At 40.5% G+C, this 22,411-nt stretch overlaps 1 protein-coding gene across 1 annotated transcript in view; it reads right to left on the reverse strand.

Moving 5' to 3' along the window:
• Nucleotides 1-3,374: 3,374 nt before the first annotated feature.
• LOC137282594 (short stature homeobox protein 2-like) overlaps nt 3,375-22,411 on the reverse strand; it is a 44,324-nt gene continuing 25,287 nt past the window's right edge. Inside the window, exons 3-4 of the mRNA XM_067814366.1 lie at nt 14,650-14,707; nt 3,375-4,548 (exon numbers count right to left, since the gene is read on the reverse strand). Of these exons, the coding sequence (XP_067670467.1) occupies nt 4,211-4,548; nt 14,650-14,707 (396 nt within the window). The 3' untranslated portion in view covers nt 3,375-4,210. The remainder of the gene's footprint in view (nt 4,549-14,649; nt 14,708-22,411) is intronic.

The following is a 22,411-nucleotide window of genomic DNA, read 5'->3' on the forward strand; positions in this document are numbered from 1 at the left end:
ATTGATTGGACCATCGATCACCATTCATGACACCTACCAATTCTTGGTTATTCCTGCATGTAGTTAGAAATCTGATACGACCTGTGAAGGTCCCGGAGTAGAATAAGCCTTCAGCAACCCATGCTTGCCTTAAAAGGCAACTATGCGGGTCATATGAGGCTTCTAAACGGGATCGGGTAGTCAGGGTCGCTGACTTGGTTGACACATGTCATCTGTTCCCGATTGCGCAGGTCCTTGCTCATGTTGTTGTTCACTGGATTGTTTCGTCCAGACTCGATTATTTGCAAACTGCCACCATATGGCTGGCATATTGCGGAGTGCGGCGTAAAACTAAACTCACCCAACTCGTTTCCTTTTGCAAGAAATTTTCGTACGACAGATTTCGCTCACGTTGAATTATCAGTAACTCCTTCAGCAGTCCATGCTTGCCATAACAGCCAACTGTGCTTGATCACTAGATTGTCTTGTCCGGACCCGATTATTAACACACCGCGGCCATATGGCGGGATAATTGCTGAGCATGGGTAAAACTAAACTCATTCACTCACTCTCTTTTAATGGTCGAGTTTGTTAGTAATTACTTTCGGTTTAAAAATATAAACTATATCATGAAGCAGATTTGTTAATCATCTCGTTTCCAGTTCTCACTTTTATTTTTGTTAAAGTCATTTGGGCGCCCCCAAATCCAAATACGATACCGCGACTAAGCTTGTCGTAAGAGGTGACTAACGGGATCGGGTGGTCAGGCTCGCTGACGTGGTTGACACAAGTCATCGGCTCCCCATTACTCAGTTCGATGCTCATGTTGTTGATCACTGGATTGTCTTGTCCAGACTCGATTATTTACAGACCGCCACCATATAGCTGACATATTGCGGGGTGCGGCGTAAAACTAAACTCACCCACTCACTCACTGATTTTTTTATTTAATAACTTTCACTCGTCAGTTACTTTCACATTCCGATTCAATCTTGCAATTACTCTACGCTTCTGCTGCCTGTGGTCTAAAAGCCTGAATGGGAAACTTTAAGTCATCTGTAGCTTCTTGGTTTAAGAAAGTTAGGACATTGCTGACGATTCTCGACACTGAGATGTGAAACGGCGACCTTGTCTCGGCTATTCGGATATGTTGATAATCAACTAACAAAGGTGCACCCCCCTCACAATAATATATCCAACCAGTTTTGACACGGTCACGCAATGCGTTAAATTTAGTATTCAGTTGATCATGTGAAACTGAACAAGCCATAGGATTTTTCTCGATTTTTCTCCCTTGCACACTAAAGCTTGTCAACACCCTGCAGTTAAAATTGGCTGAAAACATCGATAATCGCAAATATCGTCGATAGCGAAACGCAGTACTGATTATCGAGATAATAAGGGTCATAGATAATATCGTGGATAAACTGTTTTTATAGTCAATGTTTAATGTATTTGTGTGTGATACACAAAATTATGTTTTTATTCGTATGCTGCCCCTAAAGTATGTTATGTAAAGTATGTTATGTAAAGTATGTTATGTAAAGTATGTTATAACCATTCTGTTATGTTGGTAATCCATGAATAAACATGTCACCACTCAACAGTGGTGGAAAATATATATGTATCATTTTTGTTGACTTTTGAAGTCTTTTTTGCTTGTGGATACTTCTCCGATATTTACCGATAATGGCCGATATTTACTGAACGATTATGGATCTTTATGAACGTTTATTGAACGACTATCGATCGTTATGACCTGTATCGATTGTCTGCACTACTTGCATTCTCTTCCCACAGAGGTTACTTGTCATTATCTTCCTACGAACCCCTGTTCTAACACGGCCGTTCATGGGGCGAGCGTTCAGGATTCGTGATTGGTTGCAATCAGATTTAGTTGTGCAATCAGCAGTCTAAGTAAACTTATCCTCAGTACTTTTGGTAACACTCCACTACTGAGTCTAACAAAACCTTATCGGAGGTAACCTTTGAGACTGACCAATCAGAACACAGCTTACCAAATCGCGAAAGTGCACATTCGCACATACTGCTAAACACATATTAGATGATCTTGCGCACTAAATGCATTTGTGACAAGAGAGGCGGTACAACGAATTGGGCGAGTACACTTGGCTGCTACAGGTAGCTTGGCGATTATGCACGTGCAATACATGCTAACCGTGACATGAAATCAACACCGCTACTGATTAACACCCGTCTCGCTACTGTGTAACACCTGTCTCGCTACTGTTTTACACCTGTCTCAATACTGTTAAACAGATTTCGATATTTATCAGACAACCTGTCTCCCTCTTGTTTTAAGTGGATCGTTCTGTGGGGCGTTCCCAAGTATGCAAATTGGGCTCATTTGCCAAGTCGGGGATCATCTTTTATGTGTTTACCAGTACCTTTGGAACTTTTTATCTCGAAAAGGTTCGTACCCGAACGATTCCGAATGCTATTTAGCGTACGATCGCTTCCGGGTGATGCACACGGCGTACGCACAACCATGACAACGGTGAGTAAACAGTCGTTGAAAACAGTGTTTTGGGCAATATTCAAGGATGCAACCTTGCAGAAATATTAGCTAATGGTAACCATGTCAACAGAAACCCCAAAGCGTATATGCTGCAGGTCAAATAACTGTGTTATATGCGGATTTTTGTTTGTGGAGAGATCTGTGTCAGTGAGCTGAACATTTTGAAAGTCCCTCCGATCCCTAAATAGTAGCCGTTGTCTGATTGGTTAAATCTATTTAACCGTCTCGCGTTTGATTGGACGGTCATTGGTCGCTCAAAGGTTACCTGACGCGACCTTCTACTAGGTTTTGTTAGACTCAGCGGTGGAGTGTAACGTTTACTTAGACTGTGCAATCAGCGACGTTTTCAAAACTGATCATTCGCAAGGCATCGGTAACTTCCGTATGTTTCAGGAAACATAACCTGTTCTAGGATGCGATGCGCAAACGTCTCTTCCAAACTGAACTCAGTCGTAATAGCGGATCAGTAGCATCTCCATCGCCCTCGTTGAGAACGGATAAGCTAGTCCTTATGTGTCTTCTGTGCCACATCAACCCATGCTATCCCCGGCAGAGGAAAGATATTTGTGGCCCCACATTTGCTTGCATTAGTCAAGCTGGATCTAAGTCGATGTAACACGTGTTCTGATTGGATAGAAGGAAGGGAGATAGCTCATGTTGCGATTTTTTGCTGCTGGGGACCACGCCGTGGGACAAGCAACCTCTGTGGGAAAAAATGCACTACTTGCATTATCGACACAGCTATTCAAAGCGAAATATTGCAATGTTGGTCTCTTATCAAACATTACTGGTGCTACGGTTGACAGAGCACATGCATCGGTTGGGTTTGAAAAAGGACATCTACAAAACAACGAAGTCGGCTCAAACTTCTTTAATCCGGACACCATCAATACCGACCACATTAACGGATACAATTATTTATCCGGTCGGTTTCATTGTGAGCAACATTGATATTGTTACCAGATCTATTTCAAGGTTGTGTATACGTACAGACGTTTCTAGGAGTACTCGTCGGGAATTCGGGGTGTCCGCAAATACGGAGAGTCCATTATTCAAACCTAATATTTTTCGAATAAACTAAATCCCGACCAACGGAGTTGGGTACAGATAAATAGTCACTGGATGTGTTTACAAGTCCTCATTTTAATACACACAACGTCACATGTAAAAGGATATGCATAAATATACGGTAATGTGCAAAATAAGGTTCACCCGACCCGGATGAGAATGAAACTACGCATGTCCAAAGTTCACGTAGAGCGATGAAGTTTTGTACATCTTCGGCTTTTGTGAAAAGCAGTGTGCCTCCAGTCACGTTTACGGCCCAAGTCCGGCTTGAAAAGGTCGCATGCCTTTGGCAACTGTCAAAGGGTTTTGGTCAGGATTAGATATGAAACAGTCGAGTGTAAACAGGGGACAGGGGCGATTGGATGCCCTTCTGTTAAAACGAAATCTGGAGTTCGTTCGCTGTCATGAGTCTTGACGCTCGACACAGCGTATCTTGTCACAATCATAATTGTCTCAGGGACACGAATCCATTGTTTGTTTGTAGCTTTGATCACATTAATTCTAATGATACATCTCGCATCCAGCTTAAAATGACTGTCGTCATGTCATTATAGAAAAACAATCATAATCCGTTTCAGCAAACCAAGTTCCTAATTTTCGCTATTACAATCGTCTTTTTCCGGGTTATATCCCAAGACTTGCCAAGTGTTGCCTCGCTTTGAGACGTAAATCTGCGATACTGGAATTCTTGGCGGACCGGAAGCTACTGTCCGGAAGTGCGGTGTAGTTGAGGGCAGCGAGATGGTGATGGTAAAGAAGCATCGGATGAATGGGATGTTGAGAAGCGCTGGCGGCAGCAGCAGCAGCGGCGGCGGCGGCGGCGGGATGGAGGGGTAGGAAGGGGTAGAATGGTGGGTATGGCAGTCTCTCTATTCCAGGTTCTCGGACTTGAGGAAGGTTCATGAAGGGGGCAACCCGACACGGGTCCAGTGGGGTACCTTGAGACTGCATCAGGAGACCAGCTGAAACACACAGACAAGGATTATGTTAGCACATTAGCAGCAGTAGAATATAAGATAATAACGTTAAGTAGCTATAGAAGTGATACACATTTACCATTTGTGAAACGGGCGTTGGAATTTGGAGTCCTGTCATAGAAAGGGTTTGGGGCGAAGAATTTAGAGGGGAACAAGGGTATCACCTAGCTAGACTTATTACTCGCCCGTTGAAGTTACTGCAGTGTAATATTTTCACTTCAATATTGCACTAGTGTAATACCGCTTGACGTATGACGTCAAAATGGTTCAAAGTTGTAACGTCACAATGCTAATGCCGATGTCGCAATTTTACTAGACCTTGCTTGACTCTCTGAAAGCTGAGGGTCCTCACACTGTAGCGAATTTCGCGGCAGTTTCTGTCAATTTATGTTGGCGAGTAATAAACAGAATACTAAACTCACTTCCATGAAATTTCATTTTTATTAAACTCGTTAAAGATTTAGTATGGAACTCGCTTTCGCTCGTTTCATACCAGATCATTAACTTGTTTAATAAAAATGGTATTACACGGAAGGTTGTTTAGTATTGTGTATATTTTTCCTTTCAAAAGTTAAGACTCATTTGCAGCACTCACTATATGTACGTATGGTTACATAGAACATGGGTTTCACCGCTATGGGGGTAAGGGGGTGGGGGAAACTTATGCAGATGAATTGCACGAGGATCATGCATCAAACAGTTGAAAAAGCATGTGCAAATATCGTGCATGTGTGAACAGCTTCGTTCCGGTGTTAAGCGTTTTCTAAGAATTCGCCAAACATATTAGCGATATTAGCGCCTTCACATCGATATGTATGTTCTTGAAAGCGTTCAGAGCATGCAGTTATTAACCTGATTTGTTGATTATAACATGTGATCTGAACTTTGAAAAGATGTGCAAATAATAATAACAATGATAATAAAAAAAGAATTCGCCAATTTTGCTGATTTTCATCATTTACTGAACTCATGACAATACTCTTTTCAATGTTACGAATTTGTTTTAAATACATTAGTTCATGTGTAAACAGTATCTTTAAACAGTATGTGGTATTTGGCAAAATTTAGTTTAGAACAGTTGCCAGAAGCAAGTGCCTGTATTTATACTTAGTGAGTCTAAACTTTTGAAATAAATATTCTCAGGGAAGAGTCTTGTACGTTTCGGATTGAGTTCCGTCCGAAGAAGCGAACGTCTGCTTGCCGAAGTCCTGAATATCCTACTGAGATCCCATACTGCAGTTGAAAGGTGAAACCACTCTATGGTACAGACTTGTGATGTTGATGTTGAAATGTCTCGGAGTCATCCATATCTTAATGCTCAATTAGGAAATAAATGTTTCACTGTTCTTCTATAAACGAAATATTTCAACAATGCGCTAGTGACTGCGCGCGTGCGTGCGCGTGCTTGGCTGTGTGCTTGTTTGTAGTTGGTTGGTTAATAATCTGTTATAATCCTATGTGTGCATCAATAGACAGTGTGCGACGTAGCCCATGGCCCGCTAGCCCGTGGCAAGTAAAAATTCAGTCGGGCCAGAAATTCTTCACAGTCAGTGGTCCGACTGGCTAGTTAATTCTCATGGAACCATTTCTTTAAAATAAATCACTCTTTCCTACTTGTTATGTTATAATACCCTTTTAAATCATACAATATTTTAGGTTCTTGCGAGGCATGTTGAAGTTGGTATTCAGGAATGAGACAAAATGTTATGGATGTCAACTTCTTCTTCTTCCTAATTGTTCAATTAACGTGTTTAGGTTATTCTTTGTCCCTTCGTCACATTCATGCAATATTTTGTCCTGATAAATGATGGTATTTTACCCTTTTCAATTTTTTGTTTACAAAGTTCCAGATATTTTTTCAAGCAATTGGGTATTCACTCCCATGTGTGTTTATGTATAATTAATTGCATTTTGAGGGTAACCAGCATTTTGTGTACTCCCACTAGTAAAAGAATTGAGTACTTTCACACAGAGTTTCTTATCCTTATTACGTACTTAACTCCTCTCTCTCTCTCTCTCTCTGTGTGTGTGTGTGTGTATATATATATATATATATATATATATATATACACACACACACACACACACACACACACACAGAGAGAGTTTATATATATATATATATATATATATATATATATATATATATATATATATATATATATATATATATATATATATATTAATTATATATTTGTAATTAACTGATTTTTAGTAAAATATTTAGTAAAATATACAAATACGCGCCTTATCTGGAGCTCTGTTAGTTTCCACATTCGCTTTTCGGGCTAGTGAAGTAATGTGTAGGCTAGTAACTTTCAGGAATAGTTAGTCCGACTTGCAAAGCAAAATTTGGAAACTACTTCTCAAACTGTCAATATACTGTGTCAATATACCCCTCCCAACATCTTCACCATTCCCTTCCGATACATCTGTCCACGACAACCAAGAACCTAATCACCACTGCTTTAAAAGTCTCCCACCCCTCGTGTTGTGTTAGTCCAGTGTGCGGAGACCCTCAACATAATACCGTTTGGTAGTGTTCCAATAGCTTTATCTCCTTCAGACCACGCCGCGAAGTCTTTCACACAGAACCACGCCAATAAAAGTATAAGCCTCCTCTGATTATTACTCTCTGATTCCTCCAAGACAGCAAATAGAGGAAAATTACTGTAAATATTGTCAAATTTACTTCCTTCATTTTACCAGCCCTCACAATTATTGGACATGGACGGCCATTGTAGTAAAGCCCTAATTGATTCTTGGAGGGGTTTTATTTAGTGATCTATCATAAAACCTCGTGCTATCGTCCTAATTGAAGTGTCGCCAAATGTTTACCGCCCGTGTCGAAGATTATGATAGCTAGTGAGAGTCATCCCCTCGCGCTGGCAATTGTATTCGTCTACCCTAACAACCGATTCCAATCCGACAACTCGACATCCCCTATGTTGAGCTAATTCCTTCAATTGGTCCCCCTCAACGCTTCGGAGCCATACTTCCCAATCGTCAAAAATAAAAATGTACGCTTCGGCTGTAAAGAGGGGAAAGGGGTCAATTTTTGAATGAAAGAAATTTGAAAATGTGACCTGTATCCGATGATCTCTGATGATCAAATATTTAACAAAACTCATTCATCAAGCGACGAGACACGCCGAAGCAAAGATCATCCTCGCGTAGCGGGGAAAATAAACACAGGCTTATTGAAACTGGCGATGTTACTATTTGGCTCATCCAAGAGACACCCAGTAATTGCTTTATTAGATGGATAACACGACATTAAATGATACCATAGAGTACAAATTCAGCTCTCCATGACAGTTTTCTCTTCGAATCTACTGATTAAACGGCGGGGATAAACTAGGACGGGGGCACCGATGTCGTGTGTACAATTAGAGTCGGCAAATTGGAAAATTTCCGACTGGGCCCGGTTGTTTGTTCCGGAAAGATATGTTGTTATTTATGAGGACGTCCCAAAGAAGCAAACGATCAATGCTCGTACTTTTCTTATCAACCGACTGCGCATGTCCCATTGCTGTATGAGAACGAGGCGGATACCTGACTTAATGGAAAGGTCAGATTTTACTGCCTTTTCACTTCATTACATATGACCGAGGCCATACAAGTCGGTCGATAATATATAAAAGTATGTACTCATAGTAAACGGACACAAAATAAGTTGTAATGATACCGTGCGTCCGTGTTCCAAAGCTCCGATTGAGCTCAAGGCATTAAGTAAAATCTATTTCAGATTATGTTGGGACAAGCCCGGTTTAGAAAATCAGATGAAAAAGCTAAGCATTCTGCAAGGAAATACTTGTGATTACGTTTTCGAGTGATGATCTCTCGACAATAAAGTTTTAGTACTATTTGATATTTACCCGTAATCATTAATAGAATTACCTGCGTGCCTGCAGAAATTACGAATTGCAAGTCCCGAGCGAATTAATTTCTGACGCTGGTCTTATTCACACGGGAGATATAATGAACATTATCCTAAAGTATTCCTCCCTTAATATTTGGTAAGTAGTCAACGTATGGATAAATAGTATTCGTATCTGTTTGACAGTTACCCTAACTGATTTACAGTGGTGATGTTGATACTTTAAAGCAACGCTCCCTCACTCATACAGTTTAGCAGTTCGGGGATATAACTAACCACCATTACAAAGGCGAGATATTTTACGATAACACCGGAGAATCATTACGACATTTTTGTTTTAGAGTGAGTAAGTGAGTGATACTATGGTTTTACCCCGGTTTTAGTAAATTCCAGCAATATTACGACGGGGTTACCAGAAATAGGCTTCACACATTGTTCCCATTTGGGGAATCGAACCCGAATCCTCGGTGTGACGAACAAATGATTTAACTGCAAAGCTACCCCAAAGCCCCCCAAATGTTCTTACAAACATTCCTGGACTGATCCTATTGCAATGCTGTTTCAGAATGACTATCGCACAACACCGGGGCGCAAATACAGGACGTTTTGAACTAATATTCAAATTCCAACACCTCACGGTACGGGAAATATAAGTTGTGTTATGAGATAATATTACTTGTCTTGGTCATTTCAGACTGAATTGTTTTCTAAGCCGCTTTCGGCATATTATTCCAGCAACATCACAGCAGGGACACCAGAAATGGGCTTCGTGCAGTGTACCCAAGTGAGGGATCGAACCCAGGACTTCTTCGTGACACGCCAACGGATTAACAACTAGGATCCCCCACCGCCTCAGTTCGAACTGACAAATAATACCACCTTGGCATTTATTGAGGTTCATTTCAAGGGCACACATACCTACAGGGTTGCGCAAAACAATAAATATACATGAATACACCGGTTATGAAAATGACACACCGAAAGTTATACTTCTTGAAGTAGGTGAAAAAATTGCATGACAGTTGATTTTCACTTATTTTCTACAAGTAAATGGTTGTTGTAAATATACTTTACTGAAATCAAAAGATCAAACAGAATACGCAAAAGTGGTCCAATATGAAACTCAATTTCCATAAGCATTTACACGTACATTGGAAAAATGTGTAAACATTGGGCATTGAAAAAATACGTGGCGCATACAAAGAATGCCATTTCCATGGAAATAATAACACAGCTAATGAATAACATTACAAGTGAGTCTTTCGAAACACCGAAGAACACTGGAGAACTCAAGTCCTCATTTCTTGCTATTGGTATAGAAATAAACTTTGAAACGTATAAAATTTGTTCAAACGATTTAGCTGTTTCCAAAGTGAATTTTTTGGGGGGTTTAAAGAGAATGCCTCTCTTTCACTGAGGAAGGTAATCGTCTCCCTGTAGATGGCCCACATATATTTTAACACGGAATTACTGATTCCATTAATTTGAACTCTTATCTGATTTCGAGTCTCCTTTTTCTGCCTAGAATTTGTTGCAATTCCAAACCTCCTTCTTATCCGGCAGCCTACCTATCGCGTTTAAAGCTCGAACACTTAACCAAATTAACAATTAACCGTTTTTGTCCCGTACCGTAAAACTATACTTCAAATTGAAACTTCTTTTTTTCGATTTTGCTAACCCGCTGTTACTTGATCAAATAAGCCTCTTCCTTCAATAAACTTTCTCCCACGAAACTTCTTTACTTAGGAGAGCTGGGCGTTTGCGGACGTCGATAATTTGAACCCGGTTCAGACAGAGGAAAAAACATCTTCGCCACTAAATTAACTGTGTTAACAGAAGCGGTATTTAGTTGCCAAACGGGGTGAACAAAGCGATTCTACGTTTCCATTTCGGTGTCCCCCCAAGCCCTAGGAAGAAGCCTATTGTAACCGGTGCAGTATTGTCCCCACTCGATGCAGTGTCACGTCTTGCGACCCTACTATTGGGCAAAGTAATGGAGTCCTTTTTCCTTGTCCCAAAGCGGGCATTTGAAATGGCGCGGGAAGCATTGCAGATCCTCCAAGAAAATTAAATAAAGATGAACTGTTTTGCGTTAATTTGGGCAATCAACCCACTGGGGACGGAGCGTCAGTTCGCAGCGCTTTCAACGACTATCCCCAGCAATAGCTGTGGTACCCTCAATTAGCCGAATATATCACCCAAATTAAATTAATTAAGATAGTATGGTCGCTGAATGCTTAACACAAGGTTAATGGGAGTCTCCAGGCCTTTGACAGTATTTTTCAGCCTAATTTGATTAATTTGTAAAATATTCATTAAAACAGTATCCAATTTGGACGGAGTTTAGACTCTATGGGCGATCTTCGTCTAGGAGAAGGCCGTTGGATTTCCTTGACAAACTTGCCGCTCACGCGCTCGTTCGCTTATCGGCTATCATTTCCCCGTCCAAGACGACAATTGTTTGTGACCCGCAGCGCCAATCTCTTTGATGCCGAAATAAGACCTGAAATTCTCAATTGAGGCCAAGATTCAAATTCGCACCAGTCTTCCGATCCCGACACATTAAATCAACCCAACTAATGTCGCTCCAAATCTGAACTGGGATTTATATTTTAAAAAGTCGTGAATTAAGATTTAATACGAATCGATAAAAAAATAAGAGAGAAGAGGAATCGAAATAACCTTTGAACATAAAAAGTATATGGTAATTTGGGTTGAATCAAGTAATTATGGGATACAGTGTTTTGTAGATAACTCGTGCCTGTTTTCGTTACTGAACTTCAAAAAGTCGATGAAGTCTTTGAAACGATTAAAAGGATGCACTGTTTTGTAAAAAAATATCTAAAAGTGTAAATTCTACAAGGCACATACGTAAATGTAGCAGAACAAAATAATACAAGCTACAGTTTCTGTCTTGATAAGTCATATTGTCCTTCGTTATATTACTTTTTTTTAGAAGATCAGGGTTAGAACTGATCTTCCGTAACCCGTGCTTGTCGAAAGAGGCCCCTAACAGGATCATGTGAACAGGCTGGTTGACACACGTCAGTGTATCCCTTTTGCGTGGATCGGTGCTCATGCTGTTAATCACTGGATTTCCTGGTTCACACTCGATTATTTACAGACCGCCGCCATAGAGCTGGAATACTGCAATAGGCAGCTTAAAACTAAACTCACTCACTCACTCACTCACTCACTCACTCACCCACTCATTCTTTTGCAGTTCATAGTTGGAATTTGTCCTAGGCAACAGCCCATGCTGGTCTTAAAGGGTGAATCGGATGGTTTGTTGGCCTGGCTGATTGAGTGTCGTCATGTGGTCGCCTCGTGTATAGTGTAGGTTGTAACTCATGATATCAATCAAGGGTCTAGTAATATCGACTTTGTACAGATCGCTGGAATGTACATGGATCAACTGGTTTACATCGTATATTGATAATATACCCCGTAGTGCAAAAAATAGTGACAAGGGTCAATGGAGGATTGGATGGCTACAATGTCTGAACACGATTTCCACGGGTAATCTTGCAGGGATAATGTGGGCGGTTGTCTATGTCATTGTAGAAGTCTCTTTCTCTCTCTCTGTCTCTGTCTGTCTGTCTGTCTGTCTCTCTCTCTCTCTCGCACACACACACACACACTCCTCCTCCCTCCCCACCCCCTTATGTTTCTCTGTCTATTCACACACACCCTTCACCCCTCCCACCTTAAATTACATTGTTCAAATGTATCAATCAATATGTCATATTCAAGGGCATTATAGACCCTCGACTGACTATTTGTTTAACGAACCGTCTAACAGGTCCACGTGGAATGCAAATCATCTAGCACGATCAAGAACCAACTCATTGGTCAAACTGTGAATATAAAATTCATGAGGAATTAATATAATAAACAGGTCAAACGATTCGCACCTACCACAACGGAATTAACACCACCTGGTGGCAAAAAACTACAAAGGGGAATAATCCGTTCATCCCTTGTATCAATTCCCTAAACTGTAAATTTCGCGACTCAATTAGTGTTCTTGATCGAAAATGTCAACAGACATCATCACATCATCCATCAAGCGTCTGCATCCTAACGGTTCTTCTATGATTTCATTAAAGCCATTGTTGTCTTCCTCGCTGTCTCCGACGCATTACCTTATTTGAAAGTCTCGCTTTCCCATTTCAATTACAGCCATTCATTTTTCCTTAACAGTAAAAACTAAAGACTTTCGACTGACGATATCATGGTAACAAGCATGGACACCGATACAGCTGAAGAACCAAGTTTTGCGTTACAGAAGCAGTTTTTAACTTGGAAATAATTATATTCATCCAATGAGGAAATTTGATTTAGGAATTATGGTACCGAAGAGTAATCTAGAACAGTTTCTGTTTTCAGGAACATTCTTTAACATTAATTGAAATAGTTTGCATTTTTAACTTTCAATTTTTGACTACGTAGGTGCGCAATATTCGAAACCAACAATCTGAACTTGACGTTTAACAATTATTACCAAAAAAACACGTCATTATTGTGCACAGCGTGTTCGAGTCTGGTGCTTAAGTTCTTAAGGTATTAGTTCCAACTTGAGCAGTTGGAAAGTAAGATTCCATGTGATTTCACAAAATTTATAATTTTGTAAGCTGTCGGTCTGTGACGTGTGAGACATAAAGGGAGGTGTCAAGTCAGTCTTCGCTGTTGTCATAGTGATGAAGGTGGAGAATCTGTATGGCATGTTTCTATAGAAATTAGCCCTGTGGTGTAACGGACATACGGAGAACAAAAGGTTGCGGTCGAACCCCGGTCGATTCGTACCAAAATGGTATATATTGCTGCCCTGCCTGACGCTTGACATTAAAGGAATGGACCAGAGATTCCTCCGCTCGGAGCCAGTATCTAGTGTCTGAGTAAGGTTTCAATGTATGCACGCACGGACGCACGGACGCGCGGACGCAGACACACAAAGGCACACGGCCACACACACATACACACACGCGCACGCACGCGCACACTCAAACGCACGCATATGTCCTTGTATAAGAGCGACAATTAATTTGTGTTTTAAGTCTCGAGTATCTGCTTCTTTGAATAATCACAGAAAGTATGTGGAAATCAAGTGATACGGGCCCTCTTGCACTATGTTAGAGTATGGGAGTCACGATCATCTTAGCACTAAGGTCGTTTTATACAAGTGGACGCTGGTATACCCTGACTTAGCTCTTACTCCGAAGGGTGGTGTCCTGTTTACAAGTGCCGTCTCCATTATTCCACAGGACTATTGTGGTCAGACTAGAATTTTCAAGGAAATGTAGTGAGTGAGTGTGTGAGTTTACTTTTACGCCGCACTCAGCAATATTCCAGGTATATGGCGGCGGTCTGTAAATAATCGAGTCGGGACCAGACAGTCTAGTGATCAACAACATGAGCATCGATCTGCGCAATTGGGAACCAATGGCATGTGTCAAGCAAGTCAGCGAGCCTGACCACCCGATCCCGTCAGTCGCCTCTTACGACAAGCATAGTCACCTTTTATGGCAAGTATGGGTTGTTGAAGGCCTGTTCTACCCCGGGACCTCCACGGGTCCGCCTTTTACGACAAGCATGGGTTGTTGAAGGCCTGTTCTACCCCGGGACATATCTGAATAGAACTGAGGTTTAACGTTGCCTATTCCACCCCGGGACCTTCACGGGTCACAGGGAATGTAGTATGAGGGGATACATATGTGTTTACTTTTCACTGGCAAAGCACCAGACGTACTTGGTTTTAGTTACAATATCCTGTGTTGTGTTAAGAGGGACAATGGGTAAAGTAACTCTGAAATGTTTGCTGAAATGTCACATAGGCTGGAGCCTATACGGTTGCATCAATGTCTCAAGTCATGCATTTTACGCCGAATTACACTGAAGGAAGATGATTTCATCCATTTTTCAACTTTTCGTTTGCTTCATTACAGAAGCAGGCGATAATCTGTCATTCTTCGTTTGGAACGATTGTGTGTACTATGTATGTACATCATAATATATATATTTTAATATATATACTGAAAATGTATACGCAGGCGACAAACAGTCATTCTTCATTTGGAACGATCATGTATATATATGTATATCTTAACATATATATTTTGAATATACATGTATATACTGAATAAAATGTATTTCATCCATTCTAAATATGTCGTCTGGTACATGCACAGAAGCAGATGAGAACCCACCTTTCTGCATCTGACTCTCCTGTTTCCGGCATTTGGCACGTCTGTTCTGGAACCATACCTGAAGGGGAAAATGCGCAGATTGACAAGCCATCCCTTGAAACACAATGCTTCACAGTTAATTTAATTTGCCTGTTTTGCTCATCGAGTTATTCCCCCTGATTCAATTACGCGGAGTTTTTCTTTCTCATTTCTTTGTGTACTTAATCCTTAAAACTTCTCCAACTTCATTCTGCTTATTAGGTTAAGCCATTTCGCGCCAAATTTCTAACACCTTCTCCCATATCGATATGCAGACGATAAGAGGAGTTTGCGATTTTTTCCCCGCTAAGAACCTTCGCCTCTTTTCAACGCCAGACCGACGTATTAAGCATTGTCTGTCTTTATTTAGACAATTTACGGCTAGTCACAGATTGGTCCTTAGGGCGACACCCCTTCTCGGCACGAGATGTGGTGAATTTGATAAGAATACGGAAAGTTTTGAGACATTTTGGGATAATCTGATTTCGGAATTACGAAATTTGAACCCTCAGGCGTTGACTGCTCGTACAAGGCAAACTGCGCGATGTAGGGTCTACGCTTTGCATCTGATTTTACAATTATCTGGGCAATTCTAACTCAATATTTCTCAATCATAAATTGAAAACTCAATTTACGATGAGGGCTATTGGTGAAGCCTTAATAAGGAACAACACATCCTGTATTTGCAAGTCTAATGAATCACTTCCTTAACTTCCAAAATCTGGCACTTTTCGCGGGAACGGAATATTCAAAAGCCGATGCGGTTAGATATTATGTTATGAACGATTTTTGTCAAACAGTAAAGGGATTAGCAAGACCTGCCTAGGGACATGACTTGAACAAACACACATGAGAAAGGAGGACTTTTGATTCTGACTGTCCTGCATTGCATCTTGGCATCCTGCTGTAACGCTTACATGTATCTTGTTAAGCGAGACATCACTGTGTGTCCATCAATCCATGGAGCGCCGGTTACCTAGACTGTTTGGTACGTATTTTGACAACAGCAGTTCCTGCTGTGTTAGTGAGTGGGTTTGGTTGTAAGCCGTTTATAGCAATATTCCAGCAATATCACGGCGGGAACACCAGATAGAGGTTCCACATCTTACCCATGTGGGGAATCGAACCCAGGTCTTTCGCGTGACGAACGCTTTAACCACAAGGTGGCCCCATCGTCTTTGTAGTGTTAGTGAGGGCGTGGTTTCAAGACTCTCCTTCTTAATATTCAGGCTGTAGGGTCAGACAGGGTTGTGTACTATGCGCGTGTTTAATTAATGCGATGAATGATTACACAATGCCATTTAGAAAGTGATCCAGTGGAACACATGTTATATTTGGGATTACACGTTCTCTGTATGTACTAAGTCACGTGTGGGTTCGAATCCCAGGTGGTGCCCAACCCAATTATAGAAGTAGAATCTGTACTTGATTGGGAAAATGTAGTCCCCAACATAACCTGAGAGAGAGAGTAGTGTAATGTATTTACCTCATGCATGTTGACCTCACGCTCGTTGTGTACCTAACGCTCGTTTACCTCACACACATTATACCTAACGCTCGTTTACCTCACACATATACCTAACGCTCATTTACCTCACACATATTATACCTAACGCTCGTTTACCTCACACACATTATACCTAACGCTCGTTTACCTCACACATATTATACCTAACGCTCGTTTACCTCACACATATTATACCTAACGCTCGTTTACCTCACACACATTATACCTAACGCTCGTTTACCTCACACACATTATACCTAACTCTCGTTTACCTCACACATATTATACATAACGCTCGTTTACCTCACACATATTATACCTAACGCTCGTTTACCGCACACACATTATACCTAACTCTCGTTTACCTCACACATATTATACATAACGCTCGTTTACCTCACACACATTATACCTAACGCTCGTTTACCGCACACACATTATACCTAACGCTCGTTTACCTCACACATATTATACCTAACGCTCGTTTACCTCACACACATTATACCTAACGCTCGTTTACCTCACACATATTATACCTAACGCTCGTTTACCTCACACATATTATACCTAACGCTCGTTTACCTCACACATTGTTATACCTTAAAACTAAGCTCACTCACCCCAAATACAGCATAGCATTTGACCAAACAAAGTGCAAACGTTATCAAAACGAAACCAGATCGAAAACAGTCGCCGAAACCTGCAAATGTGATGTACAAAACATTCTGTGATGTCGCATGAAATACTAAACCGAATTTTTATTTGTTTCTCTTTGGTGAAAAAATGTATACCCATGGTTTATTATTCAATAAAGTTAAATCTTATATAGTGTCCGGTTAAATTGTTCCGGATCCCCGGTGCGGGCTATATAGGCTTGATCCCAAGTTGTTCCACCTGTTAAACACGCACAAAGAATGAAACATCATCACGTACCCACCTATCGTTAAAATGGAATTTCTTTAATCACCTAACTGAGGAACTTTAACGTCCTCAACAACGAGTGAATGAGTGAGTTTTTACAATAGCGATATTCCAGCAATATTACTTCGAAAGACACAAAAAATGGGATTCACACATTGTACGCATATGGGGAAACGAACCCAGGTCTTATGCGTGACGAGCGATTCCTTCAACCACAAGGCAACCCCACTGCCTCCTTTATAAATGAGTTTCAATGTGTAGATGACTTGCAAACTCTAAAATTCGTGTAAATCATGTTTCTTCCAGATCCTCTCCCGAAAGCGTTCCTACCTTTTTGAGTACTAGTAAGAAAGGCGTTTTATTTGATCCTGAAAACAACAACAAAGACGGGATATACATCGGCTAGAAAGCTAACAGTAGAAGTCACCGCCCAGAACACCCCGTTTCTTTGGTGTTAGACTACTAATTTGGCGCTAAATGACAAACTGAAATGGGATTGGAATTACAAAAGTGATAAATTAAATTATCCTTTTCCCAACACAGGGGGCAAAGCAACACCAAAGAGTTTCGCAGGCTGAGTCTTTGATTGAATTTAAGGATCAAATCTCCGTAGACAAGGTATCAGTACAACGAACCACTGGTATCCTCCGGGGGAATGTTTTTAAACGTTCAGTTTGGATAGAGACGTACAAGCTATTTTCAATGTAATTCGATATCTAGAGCAATTCAACAAAACATGGAAAAAACTTTCTGCCGTTTCAATATTCAGAGAGAGGAATAATTCGGTTTAATTTTCTTGTGAAAGATATTTTGATAAAACACTATATGCCTAATTCACAAAACAGAAAGTAACAATTGTATTAATTTGAAATAAACCAATCTAATATGATAGAAGAAAGATTGTTTTTTATTTTAAAAAAATGATTAGAAGATTTCAAACATGCATCAAGAAATCGGAGTATCATTTAGTGTTATTTTTTTCGGTGTGAACTTGCAAGTGAGGTTGACTTTTTGCTGTGTTAAATGTCCTGGGAGATAGTAATTCAGTTATAATAAAATATTTGGAATAAGTTAGTACATCTACTGCAGCCAGTTAATAATTTCATTACCTCGCAAAATCGGGGAAAAAATTATAAAAGAACGTGCTGTCTTCTTATATGTACTAGTACATATTTAGGACTGTTTGTGAAATGTTTAAGAAAGTAGGATACTTCGAGATTGAAACACTCAGCCGAGTTCTTGTCATCCGAACCAAATCTCATGAGCAGTATTACAAGAAACTGGCGCCGCTGGCCCTGGGTATAATCTGAACGCGCCAAAGATTCTGTACATCGGCCCAACATGGAACCACACACTCTATCTCGCACCGCTCAAACCAGAATGACGTTTAACCCAGGATTCCAAGACCAGTCTCACGTTCTTTATTTTCGCCATAATTGGCCCAGAAACACAACGAGATTTGGACGTAAAGGAACTAATTTAGGTAATTGCTGTTATAAACCGAACGCTGTAAGTTCAGAAGTCTAAAATTCTAGAAATCCCAAAGAAAATCTCCCTGCTTTAGGGACATCACACTCCGCCATCAAACGACACCGTCTTGCCTGGCCGCCATTGTTTGGTCACGTGAAACCATGACAACCAAGCGACGTCGAGCGCGTGCGTCTGTGCCCCCCTGCATAGATTTCTTTACGTATGCACACGAGTTCTATCAACAATGTACCGTCCGTATAATACTGATAAGAGGCCCAAAGAATTCTCCAAAATCCGTAATTGAATTTTGCTTTCTCACGGCACGTTCCTTCTCCTCGGCCTTTGAGAGAAGAGGTTTTGACTAAATCACCGTAAACGATATTTGCACTAAATTTCTACATGTGAATGATCCGCTGAAAATTGTAGCAAATAGTTCCTATATTGTTTCGATGTTTGACTGCAATTGAAGAGGCGGTAGCTATAGCTTTGAGTGGGGTTTATTCAATTCGTTTTCATTAGTTTTTATGGGCTGACAAAGTAAAAGACGTCTTGCGGCACGTTGGTGAACTGACGTATGTGTGCTTGTCTCGTCTCGAGCACGTGCTTGGATTCAAGTTGTCACCTCATAAATGAGGGTTTATTATATTTATGTCCGCGATTGAAGTTTTTAATCAAAAAGGGACAGAAGATGTGTGTTTGGTTGAAATTAAGCATCCTTAAATACCACCGTTTGGGTTTAAGTCTCCGACTTAACTCAAACCTTTAATTCAATCTAAGCTGACCCCGAAAACTTAAATATTTTAATTAAGTGTCTGAAACCGGGGACCTTGATGTTTGTGTTTAACCCGAATCTACCCTTTGACTCTTCTGTCTGATTTTAAATAACTCAAATAAATTACTGCCATGTTCAAAGAAGCTTATGTTAGCAATACAATGCGTTGGATTAATGGTCGGGGCGGAAAAAATTGATATTTTTTAAGACCTCCATCTTGAATAGTTAGACTGAGAGCGACTGTTCAAACTCACAAGATTAAAGTTCTGCAGTGTTTTGAGAATGTTCTTCCGCGAGTTTCCTCTTGACAAACAAAGCTTAATATCTCATTCCGCATTGGATGCACGTGCAGCACACATTCCCATTCAGATGTTAGTGTTTCGCTATTTGTACCACGTGATCAATTGACGATCTCTAATTGGACAAGGAGAAAATAGCCCTGTTTGAAACTAAGAAACGTATAGATTGTAAAACTCAGACCCTCGCGACAAATAGTGCAGCTGAACAAACTGAAAGTTTAATGTTTTGTTGAAATTGTGGAAACATGTATCGATACAAAGCAAATATTAGTTATTAGAACAGCGTTTAAATATAGAATTCCTTCTAAAATGTGTTTTGAAAGCACACAGTTGAGCCTGCGGTATTTGAAATAAAACATGGGTCACCTGCAATCGCTTTGAGGCAACTGACGAGACTGGGTTGCCACGCTCGCTGACTTCTTTATAACTTTTCATCGTATCACAATTTCATAGATCCGTGCTCATGATATAAATAACTGGATTTTCTGATCCAGGCTCTATCATTTACACAACGCTGTTATATAACAAGAATATTGCTGAATGCAGTATTAAACAACAAACTACCCATATACATTTACAGGAGACGCTACTACTGCTGTGACTGCATTGCTACCTTTTTCACGACTGCTATAGCTACGACATCGACAGCACCCATTACTGGCGAACATTGTATTGGAGTCACATCGCTGTACACACAGTATGTACATTATGTATAATACAGTATTTGTGTCCCTGGGGAGTGGTGATCATTCTTCATAACTATACTGAACAACAAAAGAAACGTAAGAAACAAAATGCTCTTAACAGTAAGCGTTAACGTTTATGTCCTCTATTTAAGAACCTGACAAAAAAACCTATGTTGCGTTTCTTTTGCTTTTCAGTATTCACATATTGTACCTATGTTGGGAATCTAACCCGTTCACTCGTCATACTGAAGACGCAAGTTTGATTCCCAATATGGGTACAATGTGTGAAGCCCATTTCTGGTGTCCCCTTCGTGATATTGCGGGAATGTTTCTAAAAGCGGCGTAAAACTCACTCACTCACTCACTGGATAGTGAAGCGGATACACTGTGACACAACTGTGACACATCTGAGATATACAGTTATTAAACAACTAGCACTCACATATTGTACACTTCAAATAACTCCGCACGAACACGTATCCGTGACGATCGGGGGTAGAATAGGCCTTCAGCAACCCATTCTTGCTGTGAAAGGCGACTGTGCTTGTCGCAAGAGGCGATTAACGGGATCGGATAGTCAGGCACGCTGACTTGGTTGACACATGTCATCGGTTCCCATTTGCGCAGATCGATGCTCATGCTGTTGAGCATTGTTTTGTCTGGTCCAGACTAGATTATTTACAGACTGCCGCCATATAGCTGGTCTATTGTAGAGTGCGACGTAAAACTAAGCTCACTCACTAACCCATACTAATACGATATCAGTATATACCTTGTTTCATAGTTTCACAATGATATAGGGTTTATAACGTGAAAATCTGAAGTGCCGCTCTACACCCCCTTCTCTCGCAGCTCAAAACGACTTAATTTAGTTTACAGCGCAAGTCTAATCTAGTCTAATGTAGGTAATTAGAGAGCCAAACCAACAAATCGACTCCATTAGCCAATAACTTCTTCTTTACAACCAAGTAGGCGGGTAAACGAACTGATAACTTGTGCATGAATATTTTAATCCAATCAAATCACAGCACTAAAATCCCTATATAATATCCCCGATAAGGATTCAATATTCCTTCATTAGTTTATCGATAAAGTTGTGTACACTACAAAGAAATAATATCTTCCAACAAAAAGTGAAAAAGCTCCCCGCAATCGACAACTTATTCCCTGATCCCGAGTTCGCAAAGGTTTGCATCGTTATTGCAGTTATAAGTTGTTAAATCAAACATAGCAATTTCCAAGTGCTCCAGGAGCAAAGAGATTTCAAATTGAAAAGTTATATTACCTAAGGGTATCTTTTCCACTTTCGATAATACTATTAATGCATATTCCTGTTTCGCTGTCCCTGAACTAGGAATATAAATGATAATTTCGCAAGCGAAAGGAATTGCTCTGTTGGGTCCCGGAATTAAAAGCCAGTTCTCCAGCGGCAATCCAAAATGAAAAGGCTTTGCTCGTTTATTAGATTACATTCACAGTCGAACTGTGAACAATACAAATTTACAAACCCATTGAATTATTATATCGGTATCAGTCTCTACGTCCACCTTACAAGATTAAATACACACTATAAAATTGAATCTTGGAGATAGAATCCAGCCTTCAATTACATACAAAAATGGGACATTTGTGTATGAAAGCGAAAATGTAATTCTAATTCTCTATAGTAACCAAAATTTCCAAATTAGGCGCGATGGTCTTATTTCAGTGTTTAACCACCAGCCTCTAAACGCTGCTCGCGAAAATAGAGAGCGCACGGGCATATTCATAATTGTCTATCATTCTAGCGAAAACAATGTCCCTGGAGAACAGGGCGGCAACGACGATTGAATTATATTCCTTCGCCAGGGCTTGCTCTAATCGCTGTCAAGGCGCAATTGCAATATAGTTATTGATTCGCCCAATTTTGCTAATCGTCAAATCCCTAGAAATCTTCCCCAGTCTCCGATAACCGCCATTTCGTAGTCACACCGTATGTTTTCGTTTGTCGGTTTGCGGCCGCGACAGTGGTGTCCATTTCATGCGCGTGCCGAAAGGAGGTGTTAATTACATAGTCCACGCGCGCGTACCAGGTGTTGCTCCGACGGGA

This window comes from Haliotis asinina, chromosome 4 (assembly GCF_037392515.1).
Source record: "Haliotis asinina isolate JCU_RB_2024 chromosome 4, JCU_Hal_asi_v2, whole genome shotgun sequence".
NCBI classification, from domain to species: Eukaryota; Metazoa; Mollusca; class Gastropoda; order Lepetellida; family Haliotidae; genus Haliotis; species Haliotis asinina.